The sequence below is a fragment of the Micromys minutus genome, assembly GCF_963924665.1.
Source record: "Micromys minutus genome assembly, chromosome: 14".
Classification (NCBI taxonomy): Eukaryota; Metazoa; Chordata; class Mammalia; order Rodentia; family Muridae; genus Micromys; species Micromys minutus.
The window spans coordinates 46,378,412-46,404,997 of record NC_137983.1 but is presented as its reverse complement, the minus strand read 5'-3'; the positions used below and the strand labels follow the sequence as shown (position 1 = coordinate 46,404,997).

Genomic DNA, 26,586 nt, shown 5'->3' with positions numbered 1-26,586 from the left:
AATTATAGGCCTTTGCTCCAAGGAAAGTTAATGTCTCCACCGTGTTTCTTTTAATGCCTCCTAGAAAGTTTGACTTCTTAGAATGACTTCTCTGGGAGCCAGAGAGATGGCTCAGAAGTTAAAAGCACTGACTGCTCCAGAGGTCCTGAGCTCAATCCCCAGCAATCACATGGTAGCTCACAACCATCTGTAATGAGATCTGATGTCCTCTTCTGGTGTGTCTGAAGACAGCTGCAGTGTACTCATATATATTTTTTTTCTTAAAAAAGACTTATCTGTTTAAAAATAATGGCTTTTCCATTTTAAATAATTTTTTTATTTGTGAATGTTTGCATTTGTTTGTTTGTGTGTATACTTGGGTGTATGCCACATGTGTGCAGCTGTCCTGAGAGGCCAGAAGAGGAGCTGTAGTTACATAGGTATTGTGAGCTGTGGTGCTAGAAGCCAACTTCTGATCCTCTTGGAGTGGCAGTAAGCACTCCTAACTACAGCCACCATCCCTGGCTTCGTGGCTTTGTTAAAAAAAAAAAAAAAAAAAGCCATTTATAGTTTTTATGGATCTGTGAATCGTAGATTCTTCAATTTGAGTTTCTAATTTCAGGTGCTTTTGGAAAGGGAAAAAACCCCACAATTTTGGCGTGAGAAAGGACATGAGGAGACTACAGGCCTGGGATCTTCCCGATCAGAATGAAACCCATGCTGAAAGACTTCTCCAATCTCTTGCTGGTGGTGCTCTGTGACTATGGTGAGTATGGTGGAGACCACATCCAGCCTTTGGTATCCATGGGAACCAAAGGCACTGCGGTTGGTGAGCCTGCGTGGGAGAGGAGGAGTGGATTGATTGTACTCTCTTGAAGCCACAGCCTTGGTGCCCTGGCCTCTCTGGAAATACTGTACTCTGGGGATTTTGCCTAATTGATTCACATTTCAATTTAAATGTATTTTTAACTCATTAAAAAAAACCTCACTACTATTAAGCAAATAAAAACAAACACATTACACTTTGGTTTCCCTCTCTCCTCTCCTCTCCTCTCCTCTCCTCTTCTCTCGAAGACAGTCTTGCCACGTAACCCTGGCTGGCCTGTAATATACTGCATATACTTCCCGATCATTGGGATAAAGGTGTATGCCACTATGCCTGGAAAAAAAAAAGATATTTCCCTAAGTTTTTTTCCCTTTTATATCTACTGAATATAGATGAAACCTATCATTCTGGCTTTTCCACCTGTGTGTGCATGTACCTATTTTTATGAATATACCAGTTCCTTTAAATTCTGCATTAAGTGGGAGAAAGGGAAATGAAGGAATGGAAGAAGAAAACAAAACAAAGCATTAGTGAAAGTTTTAGAATGTAGTAGGACCAGATTGTAGCTTTCAAAATGAGAAATACAAACAGGAAATCTGTGGTATGGTGGCAAGTTCTTCCTTAGGACACACCTTCGGATTTCTGTGGGGACCTATCCACGTCTTCTTAGTCAGCTGGACATGCATGTTGCTTTCACAGATTGGCTCCCATTGAATCAGAATCTGATCAGCCTCATTGATAATCTCTCTCATTTATAATAGACTCTGGATCACTGAGCATGATGCATGTCTTAGCATTTGGGATGTAGAGGCAGGAGGATTGCTACATAAAACCCTAGCTCAAAATACAACAACCCCATTCTTGTTATTTAACCATGTTGTTGGTTAGTTTTGTGTCCATGTGACATAAGCTAGAGTCATTTGGGAAGAGGGACTTTCAGTTGAGAGAATGCCTTCATAAAACTGGGCTATAGGCTAGCCTGTAGATCATTTTCTTGATTAATGATCGATAGGGGACTGCCCAGACCACTGTGGGTGGTGCCAGATATGGGCAAGTCCAGAGTTATATACTAAGGCAGGCTGAGCAAGCCATGCGAAGCAAGCCAATAAACATGGCCTCTGCTTTAGTTCCTGCTTCCAGGTTCCTGGGTTGTGTTCTTGCCCTGACTTCTCTCAGTGATGGACTGTGGCATACCTAGTTACTTCAGAAATGTTCATGCCATTATGGGTGACCAGTGAAGAATAAATAAAGAACATCTCTCATTCACCTAAAACTTACCTCTTCACCCCAGCAGAGAACACTGGTTCTTTTACTGGTAAAAATTCCCAAGTGTTTATCTTGTATATCAGATAATTATAACTTTGAAGAGAAATTAAGCATCTTACATTTTAAGTAATCTAGAGCAGTTTGTATTATGCCATTTAAATCAAACTTTCTCTAATTATCGTATATATCCCCTCCCCCAAGACCTAAACCTCAGAATTAGTTATTCAGTAATAAGCTGAAACAAACTGTTCTCTCCCTAAGGTGCTTTTGGTCATGATGTTTTTATGATGGCAAGAGAAACTCAGTAACTAATACATTAATGATGTGACATGTACCACTTCATCTTAAGATGCACTAGAGAACCACACTGCCCCTTTCAAATTCAAGTTAAAATGACTTTAGTGGGGCTGAGGAAATGGTTCAGCAGTTAATAGACTTGAGCTCCAAGCTGTTACCAGCATCTGTGTTATGTGGCTCAAAACCACCTATAACTCTAGCTCTAGGGGAATCCAATGTGTCTGTCCTCTCTAAGCACCTGTACATACATACATACATACATACATACATACATACATACATACATACATAATTCTCTCTCTTACATAACTTAAAAGATTTTTTTGAAAAAGATTTTGAAATTTTATTTTGCCTCATAATTCCTTGTCTGGTCTGAGACAATTGTGAAAGTCTCTTTGGTCACTAGTGCATACCTTCCTCAACCCATATTGTCTACATGTGAAAGGCAATACTCTCCACCTTCTGTTTTCCCTAAATGAACAGACAAAACAAATCAAACTTTATCCTGTAATGACTTTCAAGTAAGTATGATCAAGTATTCAGATCTATCCGAATTTTATACAATTTCAGTCTCAAGGAGGAAATTGATGAGGTGCTGACTGATCTTTGTGTTGATATATTCATGGGCTGATTCTAGAAACATGGATTAAACACAGACAAGGGGATCTGAAAGATGCTAAATGCAAACAAAACTACCAGAGCCTCTTTAGACATGTGCAATGTGGTATGTTTGTACTATATGTGGATGGGTATACACAGTAAGAATAAACTTTTAATTGTAAACCTTTTTTCTCAAACCAAAAAGGGATGCTGGAAGTTCTTTCATTACAGAGTAATGTCTTACCCCTCCATGGACCAGCCAATTGTTTCGTTGCCAAATTCTGCCTGCTTTGATATGTATTTGGATCCTGTTCAGAAAAGAAACAAAGATTCTTATGTGGCTGTGTTCTTTGTACCGTTTCAGTGGCTTTGCTGGGTCTCTTTTTAAAAGATATGGTTGATCATAACTGAACAGTACTTGAAAAATTAATAGTCATCTGTCCTATTGATATGACTGGGTGCTGTCATGTCATTTAAGTTGCTAAGGATATGCCGAGTTATTTGAGAAATGTTCATGCTTTTATGGGTGACCAATGAAAAATAAATAAATAGCATCTCTCATCCACCTGAAAATTCCCTATTCACCCAAGTGGAGAACGTTAGTTCTATTACTGGTACATTTTTTTGATGCTTATCTTGAGCAGTTTAGATTGAGCCATTTAGATCAAACATTCTCTAACCATTGTCTATTTCCCCAAATACCTAAACACCAGAAAACAATTAAAGTAAGAAATGTGAGGAACTGAATATGAAGCCTGAGAATTGTTTTATTTTCTTTTATCTTCACCGTCGTTTACCACAGTTAGATGTGGACGCTTTGAATTCAGAGTGCCTATTTTAAGCATAAGGGTGAGGAGAGACAAGAGCGCTTAGAATGGAACAAACCAGGTGCTCAGCCTCTCAGGGGTTGTGTGTAATTCTATAACATCTTGGCTTGGTTGCACATTATCTGGTGTCTGAAAAAGTGCTATTTTTTTTTATTATATCACTGATTGTCCTACTCAAGTGCACCCTTTAAAACCCAATTCTGACCATTTCCTTCCAGTCCTTGGAGAAGCCGAATACCTCCTCTTACAAGAGCCAGTCCATGTGGCACTGAGCGACAGAACGGTGTCAGTGGGTTTCCACTACCTCAGTGACATCAATGGGACACTGAGGAATGTGTCTGTCATGCTGTGGGAGGCCAACACCAACCGGACTCTTACCACCAAGTACCTCCTGACCAACCAGGCCCAGGGAACACTCCAGTTTGAATGCTTCTACTTCAAGGAGGCTGGTGACTACTGGTTTGTAATGATCCCGGAAGAGACAGACAATGGCACGCAAGTTCCCCTCTGGGAGAAAAGTGTCTTTCTCAAGGTAGAATGGCCCGTCTTTCACATCGATTTAAATAGGACAGCCAAGGCAGGAGAAGGCACCTTCCAAGTGGGTGTTTTTACCTCCCAACCACTCTGCCTGTTTCCTGTGGACCAGCCAGACATGCTGGTGGATGTTATTTTCACTGACAGTCTTCCCGAGGCAAGAACAAGTTTGGGACAGCCGCTGGAGATCAGAGCCAGCAAAAGGACAACACTCACTCAAGGTCAGTGGGTCGAGTTTGGCTGTGCAGCCATAGGGGTGGAAGCCTATGTCACGGTGATGCTGAGGCTGTTGGGTCAAGACTCAGTCATTGCTTCCACAGGACCCATTGACCTGGCCCAAAAGTTCGGATACAAATTAATGATGGCACCAGAGGTCACGTGTGAGTCTGTGCTGGAGGTGACGGTACTGCCACCTCCTTGTGTCTTCGTCCAAGGAGTTCTGGCTGTTTACAAAGAGGCTCCAAAACGCCTGGAGGACAGGACTTTCCAGATGGCTGAGAACAGGCTGCCCCTGGGAGAGAGGAGGACAGTGTTTAACTGCACGTTGTTTGATGTGGGGAAGAACAAGTACTGCTTTAACTTTGGAACCTTGAAGAGAAGCCACTTTTCTGCAAAGGAATGCCGGCTGATTCAGAGAAATATAGGTTGGTATTGGTATTTCCTAGCATTTAAAGAAATCAAGGCAGTGCCTTCACATAGTCAAAATTAATAGGGTCCAGCTGAGCCATGGTGTTCATGATTCATGCATTCTTTAGACACTACCAATCAATGTTATTGCCTTTTTCTGAAAAATTAAGAGCTCATTCATCTTTCAGTTTCTGTGGGAGATTGGACTGGGGATCCAGAGATACCAATGTTTCGTGGTATTCAGATAAAACTGACGTACCACTTCCCGTAAACCTCAAGTCATCTCTGGGTTACTTGTTAACCATTACAATGTAGTTCTGTTTCCAGAGCAATAGCAAGAATAGAGTCTGGACATGTTCAGTACAGATGCAGTATTTTTCCTGATGGCTTTTCTATCCGTGGCTAGTTGAGTCTGTGGAAATGGATTGCGGGATAGGTTGGAGGCCAGGGGAACCATACAAGTGTCCTGGTAATCAGATTCATACGACCTCTCTAGGTTTTCTCTTTCCCAAACTACTAACCATCTGTAGCTCTTGAGCTATCGATGGAGGCTCATGGGGCCCCCTCCATTCCATGGTGGTCTTGTTCAGACAGCCACAGCTACTGTGAGTTCCTGAGTGCAGAGATCATGCTACATCCAAAAGAAACCGTTTCACTCCTGTCCTCAACTCCTGGCCCCTTCAGCTTTTAGTCTCTTCTAACAGGATGGTCCTTGACCTTGGGGGTGATGCTGTGGTTTCTTTTATTGAAAACAGATTTTTTTTCCCATATAATATATTCTGGTTATGGTTTCCCTCTCTCTGTGCCTCCCAGTTCCTCCCCACCTTCCCTCCCCTCCAGAGCCACGCCTTTCCTATCTCATTAGAAAACAAACATGCATCCAAGGAATAATAATAATATTATTATTATAATAATAAAATAATTTAAAACAAAGCCAAACAAATTGGAACAGGAAAAAAAACCCCAAACAGATGCCCATACAAAGGAATCCCATTAAAACATAAAACTAAAAGTCATGCAAAGGACCTGTAAGGTTAAAAAAAAATACCCCAACTTAACATTATGAAAAAAAAAAAACCTCCAAAGATGCCACTGAGTTCATTTTGTGTTGGCCATCTTCTGTGGGGCATGGGACTAGTGAGACTCCCTTGGAGAAAACTAATTTTCTATTTGCAAGTGGCTATCAGTTGGAGTTAGCTTCTGGGTTAGGGATGGGAACCCGTGGCCAATTCTTTCAGCTCTGGGACCACATCTGGTGCAGACCAGCGCAGGCTCTGTGAGTTCATACAAACATCTGTCCTGCTGTGTTCCATGGGGCTTCTGTCTCCTCTGGCTCTTACAATCTTTCCTTCTCCTCTTCGGCAAATTTCATAGCTCTGAGAGGATGGACTCGGCGGAGACATTCCATTTAGGGCTGAGTGTTCCAAGTCATTTCGCTCTCTGCTTATTGTCTGGCTGCTGGCCTCTGTATCTGTTCCCATCTGCCGCAGGAGCAAGTCTCTGATGATGGTGGGGCAGAGCACACTGATCTATGAGCATGGCCGAATGTCATTGGGAGTCATTTTTTTTTTTTATTGGGAGTCATTTTATTGCTACAACCCTTCCTCCCCCCCGCCCCTGGTTTCCTGCCCCAAAGTATGGTTTCCATCTCATGGATCGAAGCTTAAATCGAATAAGATACTGGTTGGTTAGTCGCAAAAGCAGATCTTGCAGGCGGATCACCGTTGCAGATCGAAGGTTTTGTACATGTTTTCGTGTTTATCTTCCTCCCTCGGTAATGTGCAAGGGTCCTTCCAGCGCCGCAAACACTAACTAGTCTGTAGGGGGCTGGGGGGGGGACTCAGAGGCATGAACACGGGGATCCCTGGGCCTTGCAGATCAGACAGTCTAGACTAATCGAGATGTCCCAAGACCTGGTGAGAAATAATATCTCAAACAAACAAACAAACAAACAAAAAAGGTAGGTGTCTCTCCCGAGAAACAAGTCCCCAGGTTTTCAAGTTGATCCGGGGAAGAGAGCCTCAGGTCGCAGCCCTTTACCCATAATTCCCCCAACCTCATCACTGCTGTGAGTCGCTGGTCACTGAATCTCTTGTTGGTCCTTTCCTTTGTGTTTGAAACTGTGTTTATTTCTGTCTCCTCTTCTAAATATGTCTTAGGACCATCGGATACAGTACAGCTTGGATGTTGTCAAAAGTGACTCACGCTCTTCCCATGACTAGTTTGTTCCTGGTACTGTCCTCGGTGCCTTTTGCGAACGTGAACGTGTTCTGGCCTGTTATACCCTGTGGCTTAGGCCCGTTGTAGTGTCTGTTTTCGAGATAGGAAGTAAAGGCAGAGAAGAGCGAAGTGGTTTGTTAGGATGTTTGAATGGAAGGTCAGAACCCAAAGCTGCTGTGTGGACTGGGGGATCTTGGGTACGATTCTGGTTTTACTGCCTCCGTCGTCCTGGACTGTGAGGCCCTTTCGGAAGACCCGTGACTGTTTCTATGTCCAATGGCTGGTGGTAGTGAGATTGAGGGGAGCGTGATTTGGTCAGTAGAAGGGAACCTTGCTCTGTGCAGAGAAAAATCTGTCTGCTTTGCCCAGGCATCCCTGGTTCTCGTTAAAGTCTGTGGGCTTTTCTTCTAAGTCTAGTTACCTTAGTCCCTGGGGCAGTGTCTTACAAATGTTGGAGTTTCATCAGCTTCAATCCTTCAGGTGGTCTTAGAAACAAGAACACCCTTTCCTATCACTCGCCAGACAAATCTTGCTCGTTCAGAGTTGATTTCTCTTATGATTGGAAAGGCTTTTTACCTGGCCAAAGAAGCTTGTTTTAAGTTATGTATGTATCTTTGGACATCTAAAGAGGAGCAAATAAAGTAACCCTCCGTGCACAAAGAACAGCTCCTTGGAATAGCGCTCATCTTACTTTTCAGGTGTGATCTATGAACTAAAGATGGCTGATGGATTCTCATTTTATAGAATTTTCTTCAAATTTAATTTTAATATTGAATATTAATATTTTATATTTTCAGGGACCTGAAGACTAAGGCATTTAAATGTTTTTCTGGGTAAATTTGACCGATGCTTTACTAGAGCTGAGCTAATTCCTATTTAGCTATTTCTATTAAGAAATAGATTTTAAAAAAAAAAAGACCTGAATGGTGGTGCTGCACACCTTTAACTCCAACACTCAGGAGGCAGAGGCAGGCGGATCTCTCTGAGTTTGAGTCCAGCCTGGTCTACAGAGTGAGTTCCAGGACAGCCAGGGCTACACAGAGAAACCCTGTCTCAAAAAACCCAAACCCAAACAAAACAAACTAGATTAAATGTTTACTTTTTTGTTGGAGTCATGCCTTTGCTTCCGAGGGGAAGAGCACAGCATCTGTGTGCTGGGTGCCAATATGCATCGCATTAATGTGTATCACACATGTGTGAGGCTGTGCCCCCTTCCGGAGACGTCCTCTCTCACTCTCCACCTTCTTCTTCCTGTTCCTGAACTAGGGTCTTTTACTGAGCTTGGTGCTCAGTTTCAGCCGGCATGGCTGTCCAGATGCTCTCAGGACTTGTCCGCTTCCACCAATGCTAAACTTAAAGGCAGAGGTGGCCATGCCTGGCCTTTACGTGGGTACTGGGGATAGATTCAGATTCAGGCCCATCAAACACAAATATATATATTCATATTAATATATATAAATTTAAAATAATATATATTAGATTCATATTTTTATCAAAATTGATTTTCTTTTCCTGGTTCCCACTAAGGGAATTGTTGGTTTTATCTACAATTGACTTTATGTATTTAAAGAAATTATACTTACATTTACAAATATTTAAACATGTTTTTTAAACAGCATCTAGCTGGGTCATGTTTTTTAAATCCAGCTTAACAGGCTTGGGCTTTTCATTGGAATGCTTAGAGAAACAAGAGAATTATTGTCCTCCATAACTCTCCACTTTGTGGTATTAAACACGCACAGGAGAAAAGGATAAATCAGCCGTAGGTTCATCTAATTTTCTATTAGATTGTACGGTAAGAGAATTCCCTGTCGGTTTTGAGAGACTAAATCACATGAGGTGAACACAGAGAGAGAGACTTTCATCAGAGATTCCCAGAGCTTTAAGGCACGAGGCACCCATGAATGAGCTGTTCTGGAGCCTCGTAGACAAAGCCTAGTCATTGTTCTTCTACAGGACAAACTACAGCGTGATCCCAGAGGCACAGAACCAAGATTGTGTTGAGTTGGACCTCTGCATGGAATATCATTACCACATCTCGGCTGATGTTGGTCCATGCTACTCATTTATAAAGCTCATACTCTCGTGAAAAATCCTGAGACTTAATTACCTTAACGAACTCGGGTTCCATGACTCACCACTTGGCTTCCCCTGAGAACACACCTGCCCTACACATTTTCCTTGTGTCTTTGTAGTGCTTCGTAGACCTCTAGTTGGGTCAGAAGCTTTTGTCCACGATGGATGGAGAGACACTCGTATACAGAGGATTTGTAGTGCTGGCGAGACCTGATGGAACCTGGGGTTGGGTGGGTACTGATAGAGAAGAATTTGGATTACTTCTCAATAAGAAACAGGTTACTATGTGTGGCAGTGATTTCATATCTGCTTCTAAGAGAAGTTTGAATGGATCAGCAGCTTTCTGTTTGGAGGATGTAGCTCAGTGGTAGAGCAGTTACTTACCCAGCATGCCACAGTTCTAGGTTGCATTCCTCATGACTGCAATGATGGGAAAAAAGCTGTTGGTGTGTGTGTGTGTGTATGCGTATGTGTGTGTGTGTATATGTGTGTGTATGTGTGTAGGGTGTGTGTATGTGTGTGTGTGGTGTGTGTGTGTGTGTAGGGTGTGTGTATGTGTGTGTGTGGTGTGTGTGTGTGTGTGTATGTGTGTGTGTATGTGTGTAGGGTGTGTGTATGTGTGTGTGTGGTGTGTGTGCATGTGTGTATGTGTGGTATGTGTGTGTATGTGTGTCTGTGTGTATGTGTGTGTGTGTATCTCTGTGTCTGTGTGTGTGTTATGTGTGTGTATGTGTGTATGTGGTGTGTGTGTGTGGTATATGTGTTATGTGTTTGGTGTGGTGTGTATGTGTGTGTTTGTGTGTATTTGTGTGTATGTTTTGAAGTTCTGCTTATATGTGGTTCTACCTTTAGGATTGTTAAGAGAAAACTGACTCATTTGTCCAGCGATGTGCCACCATGTCCAGGTAGCATCTCAAGTTCTGTGCCCAGCTTCGTCTTTGGTTAATATAGATACTCATTTGCTATCAATGTTCACAAGGATTATTTTCTTCTACCCTTTTACTTTCAGCCAACATGTTTTTATGTATCACACTCAACTATGTGTTTATAGAAATATAGCCCTTGGTTTCAAATAGTAACACACACATAAATGCACACATACATATGTATACACACACACACACACACATACACACACTCACCTACACCCCAACACACATATTCACATACACTTGGGTCTTGTCAAATTTTTAATCCAATCTAACAATCTCTGGTTTTTTTTAATTAGCATGTTTATATCATTTATGTTTAGTATTATTATAAACATATATGTTTGGATTAACCTCTGCTTTTCTGGGGTTATATTTCTTCCATTAGATCTTTGTTTTGTTCTTCTCCTTTTGATTTGTGTAGATTAATTGAAGATTTTTATGATTTGCTTTAATATTTTAGTGGTTGTTCTAGAGGTCGCAATATATATCTTTACCCCCAGTCTACTTTTGGGAAATGGTTTGGGTTTTCTTTTTCTTTAATAATGTTATTTTAATTGAAATATAATTACATCATTTTCCTTCTTGGTTTTCCTCCCTCTAACCCCTTCTCTTTCCCCCTTACTCTGTCTCAAATTGATGGCCTCCTTTTCTTTACTATTGTTAAATATGAATACACATACCTACATACACACACATTAATATATAAATGCAACCTGCTGAGTCTGTTTAGTATTTGCTTATATGCCTATGATGTCAGGACTGACCAACTGAGGGGCTTATCTCTGGGAAGACTAATTCTTCTCTTAGCAGTTGTTAGCTGCCTGTGGTTCTTTTTCTAGGGGTGGGCCCTTTAAGATCCCCCCTTCTCATTAGCATATGTACTAGCATTTTTATTGTCTTGGTCTTGTTAAGGCAACTATGCTGCTGAGACATTCTGGCTGAGGCTTCCCTGTCTTTTCTGGGAGATAGAACCTCATACATTTCCTGGTCCTACAGTCTGTCTGCCCATCTCCCATGGCATTCCCTGAACCGTGGGTGCAGGGGTTGTGTTGTAGGTATATATCTGCTGGGGCTGGGTACCCCATGGACAGGCGTTCTCTATATTTGAGCAGTTTTCTGTGAGGATTTCTGTTTGCTACAAAGACAAGCTTCTTTGATGAGGTTTGGGGTCTACATGTCTCTGTGAGTATAAGGATAAATATCTGGAGTGCAATTAGGGATTATTCCAGCCTAGCAAAGTGGCGGCAGGAAGTTTCCTCTACGATCCGTAACTCCTAGTCCAGGGTAGCGTAGGGCAGGCTGTTTCCCTCCTGATGAGCAGGCCTTACGTTTAATTGGACAGCTGTTGGTTACTGCCGAGACAGAGTGCCACTGTTGCACCCTTGGAAGCACCTTGGCATGCTCCTCATTGCTTGGCATCGCCATTGGAAAGTGCTGACTGCCTCCCTCTTCAGAGGCAGCAGAGCACTTTTTTGGTCGTTTGAAACCTACTTCTTATGGAGGCAGAAGCTCAATTATACCTAGGATTTTCCAAGGGTTTTTTTTTTTTTTTTTTTTTTTTTTTTTTTTTTTTTTTTTTTTTTGTCTGAAGTTCATATCTTTTCTGAACATCTTGAATTTGTCCACTTTGGATAGTTTCAAGACCTATCTATCTTATCTCTTCAGGTGACCTTTCTCTCCTTTTTTTGCTGCGTCCTTCCAGAATCCCGTTTATATGCATGAGCGTCTGTTCGATGTCTTCTGGTTTCCACAGTTGTTTGGACTTCTCTGGCTCACACCGCCCCCTGTGTTACCTCAGTGCATCTTGGTGCTTTATGTAACAACGGAATAATTTATAAGGAATTGGGGATTTGTAGATAATTCTAGATGCTGGGAAGGCCAAAGTCAAGGAGCCTGCATCTGGTGAGGACCTCCCATCTATGGCGTCAGGGGGAACAGCAGAAAAGGCGAAAGAGTGAACATCTCGAGTCCTTTGCGATGGAATTAATTATCATTGTTCAGGTTGGCAGGGCCCTTAGGACCTAAATACTTTCCATTAGGTCGAACCTCCCAACACGTGTACACAGGGTGAGGCTGTTTTAAACTCCTACCGAGAGCTGTTGGGTACATATTCTACTTAGAGATATCTTTATGTTTCCATTGAGTTGTTTCTAGTTATCTGTAGCCATATTTATTTTCTTTAAATGTGCCAAATATGCCGGAAGCAGGTGGAAGGCATTGCTCATTTTTATAACTGTATCTTTCGTGGTCTCTTCAGTTTACAGCAGTGCTGCATATTCATATGTGCATACGTACCTTGTTCAGCTCCCCGAATCTCAGAGACGAGCCAGGTCTCTATGATCTGTTGTAGTGCCAGGCCTTGAATGTGTGGGCCCAGGACATTTTCAGTTCTCCCAGCAAGGTCTTTCTTTTCAGGCTGTCCTCGTTGGCCTCGGCAAGGGCTCTCAGCATGATAGTTTACTATGGTTTCCTCGGTGATCAAGGCTGATGTTCGTGGAGGAGATGGAAGAAAGATTTGTAAGGCTGGATGTCTTTTTCTTTTTCCTTTCTTTCTTTCTTTCTTTCTTTCTTTCTTTCTTTCTTTCTTTCTTTCTTTCTTTCTTTCTTTCTTCCTTTTCTACTGTGTTATGCACAATTAAGGAGGCTTGTCTGGTCCTGCGCTTGTCCCCAGTCTTTCTGGTGGGATCCCCGAAGAAGAGGTGCTGAGTGGGTACAAATCCCCCCTCTTATCTTGTCCCCAGGAGCTGTGTGTTCTCATCCTTCTCCTTCAGTGACTCATTACATTTCAGATGTGTTCATCTGATGGGCTTGTGTGGGCGAGTCCTGGACTCTGTCCCAGGCAAACCGGAGTTTGCAGCCCCTCTTTCCTCGGAGGGGCCTGGCTCTTTCTTCTCTCCTCGTAGGCTGGTCCTTGGCCCCCTTGACTTCAGCTCTCTGGTGGGTTGCGAGAATGCTCAGACTAGCTAAGACTTTATAGACTATAAGGCTTTTCTGTTGTTTTAAGATGAAGACCAGCATAGAGTTTTACATCTGTAAGATTTTTTTTTTTTAGCGTGTGGTCTTTGAAAACCAGAGCTCTGAGCTTTGCTGCTTCATTTGGGTGCAGTTAAGTCCTGGTTCTCGAGTGATGCGGCACTAAAAGCGTGACTTGTGTTCTTGCAGAAACTTGGGGACCATGGCAGCCGTGGAGCCCGTGTAGCACCACGTGCGGGGATGCTGTCCGAGAGCGTCGCCGGGTGTGTGTTGCTTCTTTCCCCTCCAGACCCAGCTGCTCTGGAATGTCCTCAGAAACCTCTCCATGCTCGCTGGAGGAGTGTGCTGGTAGGTGTTCTTGCTTCCTTTCGGTCACTCCTCCGAGCCTCTGTCAACCCAGCCAGTGTGTTCAGAGGAAGCTTGCGGCCCTGACTCTTCTGGCTTTGTACTTAGCAGCGTCCAAGACCTGGAGTAGTCAGGACAGTACCTTGCCATTGAGATGGCGGGATTTAATATTGGAAGTGACATGGGAGTATGTCTAAAGACTCAAACATGCTAAGTGAGTTTTTTGAAAAAAGAATGAAATTGTTGGTGGAGCATGTCTTGAGATGTCTCCATACGGATGGAGTGCAGACTCTCAGGGTTGGAAGCAGCTGCTGTACTAGCAGCCATCTTGCCGGTATCAGATGGTTTTTTGTTTTTTTGTTTTTTCCTTTTGGTGGGGGTGGGCAAGATCTCACTCTGTAGCTTGGGATGGTCCTGAATTTTTATCTTGTTCCAGCCCCTGAAATGCTCAGGTCGTAGACATGACCCCTGTGCTGTCATCCCCCCCACACTGTGTCACCCCTACCTGTCATCTCAGAGCTTGTGCCAAGGGGGCCTGTAGACCTTCAATTGTCATATTGAAACAGGAGGTCTCCCTCCCCGCTCTTCTTACACGATCTATTTCCAGATTCAAAGGCATCCTTCGTTCTAGTCTTTTGGGGGTTGTGAGGAGATAGATGTTTTTCTGTGTACAGATCTCAAGGAGCCTTTGAGCTGAAACCATAGGCATCCAACCACCTTTCCCAGTGACCTCACCTGTGCTCTTGGAAGGTCTTTCTTGTCTTTCAGCCAATGCTCTAGGCCCTGCCTCCCTTGTTTTCAAGTCTGACAAATGTTATTCTCTACGTTGTCTCCTTACAACCCTAGCCTAGACTTCTCTTCTCACCACCAGTCAGTCCATCTTCTTGAATAAGTCTTGACCCCTTCAAAGGAAATCACATCTGAACATATAAAAATTCTTTTCTTAACATTTAAAATTTTTTGCACATGCACGAACTTTTGAGTGCATGCATGTGCCATGGTACTTGTGTAGAGGTCATAGGAAATTTGGCAGACATTTGTTCTTTCTACTATGTGAATTCTGGAAGTCAGACTCAGGTTGTCAGTGTCTGTGGCAAGTGCCCTGTGAATGCATCTTTTATTCACCAGATGTAATTGTCTTCTCAGAGGCTTGCTGCTGAATAAGCTCACCCTTTCTAGTACTTTCTGAACTCTGGCTGTCCTGGCTCAAAACCCTTCTCCAGGCTTCTCGATCCAGCTTCTCTTGGCTTCTGAATGAATTGCTCTACTTGGCCTCAAACTAACTTTGGCAATCTGTTCTAATTTTCTGGCCCCTTTTTATTTTCTGGCATGTTCTGTCTTTCCCTACAACCTGTCTCTGTAAAATTGTCCTGGTAACTGCCTCTCCTGCCCCCTCTTCCCTCCCCCACCTTCCTGCATTGTTCTCTTACGTTGTGTCTCTTTCCTGTTCTCGTGACAGTGGGTGTATCCCATCTCTGACTCATTCTGTCAAATCTTTCTCCAGCTCATTACTTTGTCTGCCCCTCAATTAGACATTATTTTCAAACATGGCTGTTTCCTTCTACAAACTAGCCTTGCTTACATTATTTGGGATTAAAGGTGTGTGCTAAGGTTTATCTGTATTCCAGCCAGAGGGATTAAAGGTGTGTCATTCCAGCCAGATTACACAGACCTAGACTGTCTTTGGATGTGACCCCTTGCCAGAGCAGCCATGTTGCTGGATTAAAATTCCTCCACAGTACCCTCACCCGCTGAGCCGTCTTGCCAGTCCCAACCATTTTTCTTGTCATTGTTGTGTAAACAGTGCGGTACAGCAACTGGTTATACAGCTTTTGACTACACTGGGCAATACAGGGGACCTGAGAATGTCTTCAGGAGCAAGTGGGTGTATGTGAACTCTGTGGGTATTCACACACCTACAGAGTCTGATGTCTCCAGGCACCCAGGGGACAATGTTCAGGTACTCAGTGATGACTCTGCACCCTTCACATTCCAGAGGAAGGCTCTGGGAACATGAAGGTACCCTGCCCAGGGTCACAAAATGAGGGATCTAAGGGACTAGTTCCCACTCCACAGTAAGCTGCCTGTGTGAAAAAAGCTGCGGTTTTCTGGAAGAGGCATCAGCAAGTGGAACCAGCAGGGTTTTTTGGAGAAACGTGATTATATTTTATGTCCTGACATCTAACTTCTGTTATGATAGATGGGGTCTGGAAATGCTTGTGTTCTTAACAAGAGAGCTAAGGGCTAAATGTACCCCTTCTTGTATACTGGGGGCGTGAGATAATGAGTAGTTGGATAAAAAAAAAAATCTTTACATGTATTTGCTTTTTCCTATTCCGCCTGTCTGCCACAGTCCAGAGAGGCAAAGGTCTACTTTTCAACAGGGTCATCTCCTTTGCTTAAAGAGTCAGATATGGCAGGGGTGGGCCAGACCAGTGGCTCTTTTTCATCTGTGTTTGAAGTTTCCAGCCAGAGTCAGATGGTAACAGAGCAGACAGAGCAGCCTGTGATGTGGGACAGGAGTGCTGTTTCACCCTGCCAACAGCAGTCACAGCCTGTAAAGGAAGTGATGCATCAGGGAACAGAGCCACATTCACCAGTTGTCGCTGAATCGAGGAACCCGAGTTTTGACTGGCTAAGAAGGAAACGCTTTGGCGTCCCTGTCGAGTGCAGCTATGTAACACTTGGACAAGAGAGTACAACATCCCAGCTGGTGTCATAGCGATCCTTTGCTATTGTTATTTTAGATAATGAACAAATCGGTTAATTAAACTAAGGTTTGTTGGGTGTCAACTATGCGCCTTAAGGATAATTGGGTGGAGGCAGTTCATCCGTTGAGACTTCTTCTGGAGTATGTCAAGTTGGCAATCAGACCTTGCAGAGTTTCCTGTAACTCCAGCTCCAAAGAATTTGAACCCTCTCCTGGCCTCTGAGGGTATGGTCTCTCATGTACCTGTACACACACACACACACACACACACACACACACACACACACACACTCATACATACACACAGGTACACTCAGGTACACACACAGTACACATATGTGAGCATGAATGTGTATATGCACTCACATGCACACATGCACACACCAAACACAAACACATATAAGCAAACATAGGTGCACAAGTACACACACACACACACACACACACGCACACAGACACACAAATAAAAAAAGACCCTGATATTAAGATGAAAAAAAAGTACAGACCTATCATGTGTAACAGCTTTCAGTTGAAAGGGTTAGGATTCACTCTGGGGGGCGGACAGGCTTTGTCTCAGATGAGGACTCCCTCTGAAGAGAGATGGAGTAGGAGGAGTTTGTAATCAGGTGTGCTCTGGAGACAGTAGAAAAGCCCAAGAGAAACCCCAGGAGCAGTTGTGGCGGTGGAACACAGAGTACAACCATAGAGAAAAAGGGACAGGCGACTTAGTGGGCAGTGATGGCGGGTCACGGTGAAGTCAGCTGTCAATCCACATCAGGACTCCAGGTGTTTGGGTGGCAATACAGGCTGAGACGTCGGGGTCCTGTACCTTCACAAAACGGCTTGGCTGTGGGGCACACGTTGGAGTTCAGATATGAAGGCAACATCTCCATGTGGATGCTGGGAAGGGTAGTGACAGCTGCTGGGAAGGGTAGTGACAGCAGAGCAGAAATGCGGGATGTGTCCCTCTCGGGTGGGTTCTGGATGTCAGAACGGGCCAAGTGACGGACCGCACGGCTAATAGTCATTGTTTTCCTCGGTGGGTTTTGCTAGGCACTGTTTACCTGAATCTGGTTTTGACTTTTATACCTAGATGGTCCCCCACGCACCCCTCACAGGTACACTTAATTATAGGTAGCCCGAGTTCTCCTCCTCAGAAGTGGGGAGAGAGTCTTGGCAGGAACGACTGGGCACAGAGGTCTCTTGGTCGTGGCTTCCCGGGCAGCCTCCTTTCTGTGCTCCCTATTTTGTGGGGTTTTCGCGTTACTGTTGTTCTTGTTCACCCTCAGCTCTCACCATGAATCCAAGTGTTCGGTTCTTTCCTTCCCCTTTAATTGTTCTACCTGAGGCAACTGGTTAGGCCCTAAAACCACGTAGAGAAATCGACATAAGAGAATATATTTGTTTTAACCTTTTTTTTTTCTTCCCCCTTTTAAGTTTTCCGGTCCCCAGGCCCATCACCCATTCCACCCCAGGACCCGGTGAAGTCCAACAACGTGGTGACCGTCACAGGGATATCCCTGTGCTTGTTCATCATCGTCGCCACCGTTCTCATCACTCTCTGGAGGAGGTTCGGCAGGGCCCCCAAATGCAGCACGCCTGCTCGCCACAACTCCATCCATTCCCCTGGCTTCCGGAAGAACTCGGATGAGGAGAACATCTGCGAGCTGAGCGAGCCTCGCGGGAGTTTCTCGGATGCAGGCGACGCACCTAGGGGAAGCCCGGGGGACACGGGCATCCCGTTGACTTACAGGTGCAGTGCGTCAACGCCTCCTGAGGACGAGGCCTCTGGCAGTGAGAGCTTCCAGTCCAACGCTCAGAAGATCATCCCGCCCCTGTTCAGCTACCGCCTGGCCCAGCAGCAGCTGAAGGAGATGAAGAAGAAAGGGCTGACAGAGACCACCAAAGTGTACCACGTGTCTCAGAGTCCCCTGACAGACACGGTAGTTGATGCCACTGCCAGCCCTCCCTTAGACCTGGAATGCCCCGAAGAGGCAGCAGCAAGCAAGTTCCGAATCAAGTCTCCATTTCTAGACCAGCCTGGGGCAGGTACCGGGGAAAGGCCCCCCTCCAGGCTGGATGGCGTCGCGCCTCCGCCCAGCTGTGCGGTCAGTCCCAGCCAGACCCTGATCCGCAAGTCACAGATGAGGTCGACTGGTGGGAGAGATGGCTCATCGGAGAGGTGCCACTCCAGAAGCTCCCTCTTCAGGAGGACTGCTAGTTTTCATGAAACCAAGCAGTCTCGCCCTTTCCGGGAGAGGAGTTTGTCAGCCCTGACTCCTCGCCAAGTCCCCGCCCACAGTTCCAGGATGCGGACCTGGGACCAGATGGAGGAGAGGTGTCGGCCCCCCAGTCGAAGTGCCCACCTGCTGCCAGAGAGACCAGAACACTTCCAAGGGGCAGGTCGGAGCAGCAGTCCTTTGGGTCCACTCTCCAAATCCCATACTGTGGGGCATCCCAGGAGGAAACCGGACCCGGGGGATCGCCAAGGGGGATTGGTGGCAGGAGCGGAGAAAATGGAGTCTCACCGAGCTCACAGGGGACCGTCCCCCAGTCACAGGAGTGCCTCAAGGAAGCAGACTTCCCCCATTTTCCTCAAAGATAGCTACCAGAGAGTCAGTCAGCTTAGCCCTTCTCACTTCAGAAAAGATAAATGCCAGAGCTTCCCCATCCACCCGGAGTTCGCCTTCTATGACAATACCTCTTTCCGCCTCACTGAGGCTGAGCAGAGAATGCTGGACCTCCCAGGATACTTTGGCTCCAACGAAGAGGACGAAACCACGAGTACACTTAGCGTGGAGAAGTTAGTAATCTAGGCTAGGACGCGGCAGGGCTCGCCCAGGGTCCTTCACCCGGCTGGCAATCCCCTGCCCACGAACTGAATTGTACAACCGTGGGAATTAGTTCACCCAGAGGATGTGTGTGTACGCATGTGGTTTTAATTAGGAAGATGGGATTTATCCCGAACTTTCCTTTTGTTATCCCTTCTCTATTGGCTTGTTACTACTTAATAAAATGTAAAGAAGGCAGATGCACGATGCATTTTGAACACTACACTGGATGTTTCCAAATAGGAATCTGGGAGCTTTTCCCAAGGGGGAGGAGCCTCCCAATGCCTGATGTGTATGCAGAACCATTATACAAGTGACCTAGCCTCTTGCTTTGTTGTAAAGTAGGAACCAAACAAAGGAGCCTAAATATGGGGCTGCTTCTTTTGAAGTTTGTTACCAAGGTACCAAGTGGCATAATTCCTTTAGGCCCAGGGCCCAACGGCTAATCAGCATACACAGAAATAGCTACATGCTCACCAGGACCTCCAGGTACCACACCCATCCTGCCTTTAGATTGATTTCCTTCTTTTAGAGTTTATCAGGATGTCAGGCAGCTGGGGAGGTCTCAGATAGGGGGAAATCGCAAACGTAAACATGGTAGTTTCAAAAGTTAATATTTGCTCAACCGTCACTTGTGACTTTTTTGTTTTGAATTGAAATGTGCTTCCTTTGGAACTGTTTCAGTGACGACTGTCTGCTCTTCGGGAGCAGGAGGGGTGGATGGTCCAGAGCAGTCTGACAGCTGCTATGCATGGATGAAGATAAGGGCCGGGCTTGTTACTCTCCTGTTTCTTTATTTATCTCACCAGAAAGCTTTATTCTTTATCCAAGTTCACGGGCCTGTGGGCCAGCCTCTGACACTGAGGACACATGATTGCTTGTTCCAGATTTCCCAGAGCTTTATCCTGCAGGGTCAGTCTGAGACCAAAACAGCTGTGGAGAAGTGGGAATTCGTGAGAAATGCTGAGCTGAGAGTTCTCCTGGGAAGTGGTGCTCACCGGCTACCCAGCCCAGCTTTCCAGGGCTCTCACTAACAGTGAGCCTCCGACAGGCTTCACCGAAGTCCTTCATGTGGGAGTTGTAAATTTCAGTAAACAGACTCCCTGCATCTTACCACTGTGCCTCTGTGTTCTAGTCCCAGTGACTGCCATAGAATAGGGGCTCAGTGAAGACACAGTAAGTGTCCAGCTAATGAGATGCCTTAAAGCCAGTTGTGTTTGAATTAGACGACTCTTTATAACACTTTACATTGTAAAGGAAATCATGATAAAGGTAATGCAATCATGGGACATTATGAGACTCCAGTTTACGGAGGTCTCACAAACATAAAGTTGTTTTTGTAGTTGTTGTTGTTGTTTGGTGTTACTGATTTGTGTGTTTCCAGCCATCCTGCCAGAAATCAGTGATGCTTGGCCAGCATTTTGCTGGTTCCGTGTGTCCAATTGTCTTAGTACATGTAACTTCAAGCTCTTACATGTTTATTGTGTGTCCTGACCAGCCATGACTCCCTGTGATGTGTCTGTGCTCACCTTGCTAAGAAATGTTTTTTTAATATAGTTTTTAATCTAACATTGTAAAATTAGCACATATTTTAGCATTTTACACAAGTACTATATTTACATCCTTCCCACCCCTCTCTAACTACTCCTCAAATTCATAGTTGTGTGTCTCTGTGACTGTATGTAACTCTGTGTGTGACTATGTGATTGTGTGTGTGAGACTCTGCGTGTGACTCTGTGTGTGTGTGTGTGTGTGTGTGTGTGTGTGTGTAGGACTGGCCACTGAGATTGAATTGAATCCTACCCTCTAGAGGAAAGCTCCCCAGCAGCTACCAGCTGCCTGGAACTCTTTCTCTAGAGTTGGGACCTTGTGCAAGTCTTCCTGTCATGTTGGTATGGTCCCTAGTATTGTCACTGTACAGGTCTTTTTGGCCAACTGTATTGTTGAGGTCTCATGGTTACAACTTCTTATTGGTTTTGTCACTTACCTCTCCTTACTCAGGACACTCCCACGCAAACCTGTTTCTCATCCACAAGGTATATTCTTAAGAACATGATTTTCAGCTCTTTGACTATGATCCTTCTAGAAATCGTTAACCGGTAATCGAATTGTAGATCCCCAACCATCATTTTGTCCTCCCGCAACTGTTCTATATACAGTGTTATACTGACACACAGCTGACCACCAAAGCTGGAAACTGGGAAGAGTCACTCTGAACTTGGCTTTGCCGCGTCTGTGCAGCTAGTAACTGTCAGACTGTGTGGCTAGTAACCATCAGACTGTGCCAATGTCTCTGCTTTCCCTGTTTCAGCTCCACACCCGATCATTCTACTCACCCAAGGGATCAGCTTTCTTTGACTCCTGATGGTGGAGCTCACACAAACTTCTCAGCATAGGTCTTTCAGGACCAGGTATATCTGCTTGACACAGCAACTCTGTAGACTTCATGGACTGTTAACACCTTCCTTCAGTCTGTAGGCTTCACACAGGATGTTTCAACACCTAGGACCCTTCGGTGCTCCGTCTATGGTGAGCAGTCAGGTCTGCTCTGCTATTCTGCTATCACCCAACAGAGGCAACTGCTTTACCCCATCTGCCTTTCTGAGACACTTTGAGCTCAAGGATGGAGTGAAGGAAGTCCCGTTGTTTTTAATTCCCATATACCTCGAGAGAACATCTAGAACAGAATTCTCCTTCAGTCTGAACTATACATAACCACCTCACATTTAACATGAGGGTTGATTTTGTTTTCCACTAGCGATCAAATCCAGTTGCAAGAGCCCTACCACTGAGCAGATACCACAGACAAAGTCCAGAAGCAGAGCATGTCCTTAGTGTGCTGAGGGCCTGGGTTCATTTCATGAAGCCGCTATTATCAAAGGCAAAAGAAATAAGCCCACAGACAAGAGCAAGATTAGGATGTTCGAAGCAGATGAGCTGTGATTTCAGTTATAAATAACCAGGGAAAATGTTTTACTTCTGACAATTGTTAGGAACAAGTCTGTCCAGAGGATTAAGAGACAACTGAAAAGCTGGAAGTTTGGCTCAGCGGTAGAACATGCATCTCGCATGCACAAGGACCTGGATTCAGTCCTGAACAGAACAACAAGGAAGCTGATGTCTGGACTTGCTATATTTAAATCCTTTTAATAGGATGGGGGATGAAGGGCCAGAGAGATGGCTCAGCAGTTAAGCGTGCCTGCTGCTCTTGCATAACACTGGAGTTCAGTTCCCAGCACCAACATGACCAGCTCACGGCCAACTATAATCCCAATTTCAGGGTATCAGATGCCCCCTTCTTACTTCTGAAAATACGGGGCATGCACATAGCACGCACATACATGCATGCAGGGAAACATTCATATAAAATAAATAACTAAAAAACATCTTAAATGGATGGAAAGTGGGAAACCATGCCTTAGCTACCTTTGTGTTCTTCATTATGATCAGAGTAGGTACCCTATAAATACCTGTTGGATGAATGTGGAATGACTCCAATTGACGCCATCAAATACAGCTCTAATGAGTTCCTGGGAGGAGGTAATCTTAAAGCTGCTACAGTGGCCCACTGCCAGGCGTGTGGGGTGCCAGCAGAGAAGCTGGATGGTTCATGGGTGGAAATGTAAGTCTTGAATAAATGTCTAAGAATTTAGTAAGAAAGGCCTAGCAAAGGCTTGCATAAAAAAGCAAATAAAATCGGGTGGCTACCATTTAAGGTTAACTTCACTTAGCACACTCAGGAAAACACAAAAAACTGATGAGGGCCTGAGAACAGACTCCAACCTACACGCTCATTCTGAACAACAACAAAAAATGTTGATTGGAATCCTCTTTATGATGGCTACACAAGCCAACTTTCCAAAGCTCACACAAGACTCTATTATCTTACCCCTCTCATTAATACAACTCTCCGTCCTCTTGAGGCTTAAAGGCAGCAAAACCTAGGACAGACTTTTAGATGCCAAAGTGGCCTAGAGGTAGGATTTAATCTTGAAAACTGGCTTGACCAAGAATACTAATACGTGTATGGGGGGGTGGGGCTATGTATGTTTGTAACTGTCTGCATGTGTGTGCATGCGTGTATATGTATGTATCTTTCTAAGTGTGTGTATGTGTCTGTAACTATGGTTGTGCATGTTTGTGTGTGTGTTTATGTGTGTGTGTAGCTGTGCATGTTTGTGTGTATGTGTGTGTATGTGTGGCTGTGCATGTTTGTGTGTGTGTTTATGTGTGTGTGTGGCTGTGCATGTTTTTGTGTGTGTGTGTGTGTGTGTGTGTGGCTGTACATGTTTGTGTGTGTAGCTGTGCATGTTTGTGTGTGTGTGTGTGTGTGTGTGTGTGTGTGTGGCTGTGCATGTTTGTGTGTGTGTTTTCCTCTTTCACTCTCCTCATTTCTCAGACAGGGTTTCTCTCTTCTTGGGATTGCTTAGGTTAGATTGGCTGACCAAACAAGTCCAGGAGCCCTTTCCTGTCTGCCACTCTAGCACTGGGGTTGTACATTCCGACATCTGACCCTGGTTTTTATGTAGGTTCTTGGAAATGAACTCAGGTCCTTATGATGGTGCAGCAAGTAGTTTACTGACAGGTCTTTCTCCTGCCTAGGACATTTCAAATCTGTCATAAGTTAAGAATGATGTCTGTGTGTCTGCGTGTGTCCTTATATGTCTGTGTCTGTCTCTATCTGTCTCTGCCTGTCTCTCCCTATCTCTTCCTCTCTCCTTCTCTTCCTCCATGCCCCCGTGTGTGTGTGTGTGTGTGTGTGTGTGTGTGTGTGTGTGTGTTAAGACAGAGAACCAAGAATGACCTTAACTTTCTGATTCTTCTTCCTCTGTCCTGAATGCTGTGACTTCAGGCATATGCCACCATACCTTGTTTATGTAGTGCTGGTCACTGAACCCAGGGCTTTGTGTACCCAAGCCTAGTGCTCTTCCAGATGACCTTTATCACTAGCTCTCCTCATAAGGATTTTGTTTATTGCTTACAGCCTGTGAAAGATGGGGAAAAAAGAGGGCTCATTATGAAGTTTTCCCAAAGTATAGCTGCACATTTCCCTCCAACAACTAGGAAGCATTTTTAATGTGGATTTTCTGGACCAGTCTCTTGACACATAGATGTATGTCACCTGTGTAACTTGCACAACTGTGGGAAATTCAGAGTAAGGAATTCTCAAGAGTGCCCAGCAATCACTATGCAAGAGTGAGATCATGCTTCGCCCTCTTTCTGACATCGGTTTATGATGCAATACATGACTTTCTAGTGTACTTGGCTCTGAAAAGAGAAATAATAATTTCATAATCTTAAGCAATCCTGATCTGCTCTAAGATTGTGCTAAATTAAAATAATTAGCACCTATTGACTGGCTACTCCATGTTGACATTATCTCAAGCTCTTATATGTATCGAATTAATTGAATCAACTCTGTGAGATATAATGCTCACATTGTAAATGAGGAAAGTAAAGTTAAATTACTTGTTTAATGCCACAGGTAGTCAGGGAAAGGTCATAATTTGAACCCAGTCATTTTAGCTCCAAAAGTTGTATATTATACATGAATCACCTTGTAGCTATTTTCCTTTAGCTTATCAAGGAAATGGTAAATTAGACACTCGCCTGCATCCAAGATGTAAGGAGGTATTGGTTTTAAAAAAGCCAATGATTAAATCTTCATTGGTACTTTTGACAGTTGATACTTTGTTACTATCCCATCCCATGGCACACATGTACAATTCTGGAGAGAAATCTAGAAGCTTAAATCATTTTGAAAGTCGATTAGATGGAGATGGGCTTTGTGTGTTAGAAAAACGAGGACGTAGAAGATGCACCTTTCAGCATGAGAGCCACAGCTCTTCCAGAAGGCCGCAGTGTGTTTCTACTTCACCTGCCGACTCTGTTTCAGTTTCTCAGGGAATATTTTCCAAGTCAAACTTTTAGTTCAGCCAAATCAGAATAATGTCCCTTATGTTCACATTGTCCCTATTTTGAGCCATTCATTATTAAATGACTTACAGCAAAATGATATTTAAAAAGTTTTGCTCGTATATGTGTGGGTACCTGGCTTGCGTGTACATGTGGAAACTGGAGGTTGATGTTGGATGTCTTCTTTAACTGCTCTCCATTATACTTTCTAAGAAGAGATCTATTTATTTATTTGATGTATGTGAGTACACTGCAGTTCTCTTCAGACACACTAGAAGACGGTATCAAATCTCATTACAGATGGTTATGAGCCACCATGTGGCTGCTGGGAATTGAACTCAGAACCTCTGGAAGAGCAGTCAAGTGCTCTTAACCACTGAGCCATCTCTCCAGCCCCTCTATTATACTTTTAAAATATTCTATTCATTTATTTTGGAATTGTTCTTGCTTATTTCTATTTTTGCCTAAGGTGTGTGTGCACATGTGCATGCCTGAGTATGATTAGAATAAAATCACAACATTTCTTCCTGTGTTTTCCTCCTTTCAAACCCTCTCATATACCCCTCCTTACTCTCCTTCTAATTCATGGCCGATTTTTTCACTAATTGCTATTGTATATATGCATAAATATTCCTAAATAAAACTTGTTTAGTCTGTATAATGCTATTTGTATTTATAGAACAAGATTGAGAAACCATTAGCCAAACTAATCAAAATAAAAAAAAAGAGGATCCAAGCTAATGAACAGACATAAGAAAGATGAAGTGGAAAATTCTGGTTTCTTTGGAAGGTCCATTATGTCATGTGATATTTTGCTGGGGAAGATGGGTGAGGGGAGGTTTTGCTGAAGCAGACACAGGTGAAAGAATGTTTTTGCTGAAGCAGACCTATAAGAAGGTGCACAGTGTTTAGAAAGAATAAAATTATGACCCACCGACAGTGGGAGGAGGCTCTGGCACTGATTTGCCTTGCTCCAACGCACTAGTCTTCGCTGACCATGCCCTGGTATTGGTTTGCCTTGCATCACATTGTCGATCATCTTCACTTGTCCTGGCGCCATAGAGAATAACTCAACAAAGAACTTCTCATGATATTCCAACAGCTTCTTGCCGCTTCCTGAGACTTGGGCGGGTTGGGCAGAGCCTCTTGGTTTCCTCAGGATGGAGATGCATGGTTGTAATTGCTGAGTGGACTAGACTACCACTTCTGACTCACATTGGCGTTTTGCTAGAGGTCTGGATTGCTGACAGTGAAGACTGGAATCTCCCTGAAGAATGATTTCTAAACAGGTCCACAACACCCAACTCCTATTAAACTTTATTTTCCACTACCTCTGGGGGTTGGTAGGCTAGAAGGGATGATGATGAATTTAAGAACCTTAATTAAAGTAGGTTTTTAAAAAAATCTAAGCCTACAGGAGACATCACAACAGACACTGAGGAAATTCAGAGCATCATAGGAACATACTTTAAAAAGCACTACTCCACCAAACTGTAAGATATCAAAAAATGGATGATCTCTAGAAATATTTGGCATGCTAAAGTTAAATCAAGATGAAGTAAATAATTTAAAGAGAACCATAATATATAATGAGGTAGAAGCGGTAATTGAAAGTTTGCTAATCCAA

General features: G+C 44.0%; 2 protein-coding genes across 3 annotated transcripts in view; both read left to right on the top strand.

The window, feature by feature from the left end:
* Positions 1-687: 687 nt before the first annotated feature.
* Positions 688-19,136, top strand: THSD1 (thrombospondin type 1 domain containing 1; the record flags this gene model as incomplete). Of its 2 annotated transcripts, XM_080929023.1 has the most annotated exons (4): positions 688-745; positions 4,014-4,973; positions 13,347-13,505; positions 17,650-19,136. In XM_080929023.1, 4 exons carry the CDS (start codon positions 688-690, stop codon positions 19,026-19,028), a joined length of 2,556 nt encoding a protein of 851 aa, XP_080785149.1. In that variant the 3' UTR covers positions 19,029-19,136. The 2 variants fall into 2 exon arrangements, with proteins under 2 accessions (XP_080785149.1, XP_080785150.1); XM_080929024.1 differs by lacking the exon at positions 13,347-13,505.
* Positions 19,137-22,531: 3,395 nt separating this feature from the next.
* The window catches only part of LOC308429923 (phosphatidylinositol 3,4,5-trisphosphate 3-phosphatase TPTE2-like), a gene marked incomplete at both ends in the record, with an annotated part of 103,301 nt that continues 99,246 nt past the window's right edge, over positions 22,532-26,586 (top strand). The window contains one exon of the mRNA XM_080928957.1: positions 22,532-22,665. Coding sequence (XP_080785083.1) covers positions 22,532-22,665 — 134 coding nt within the window. The remainder of the gene's footprint in view (positions 22,666-26,586) is intronic.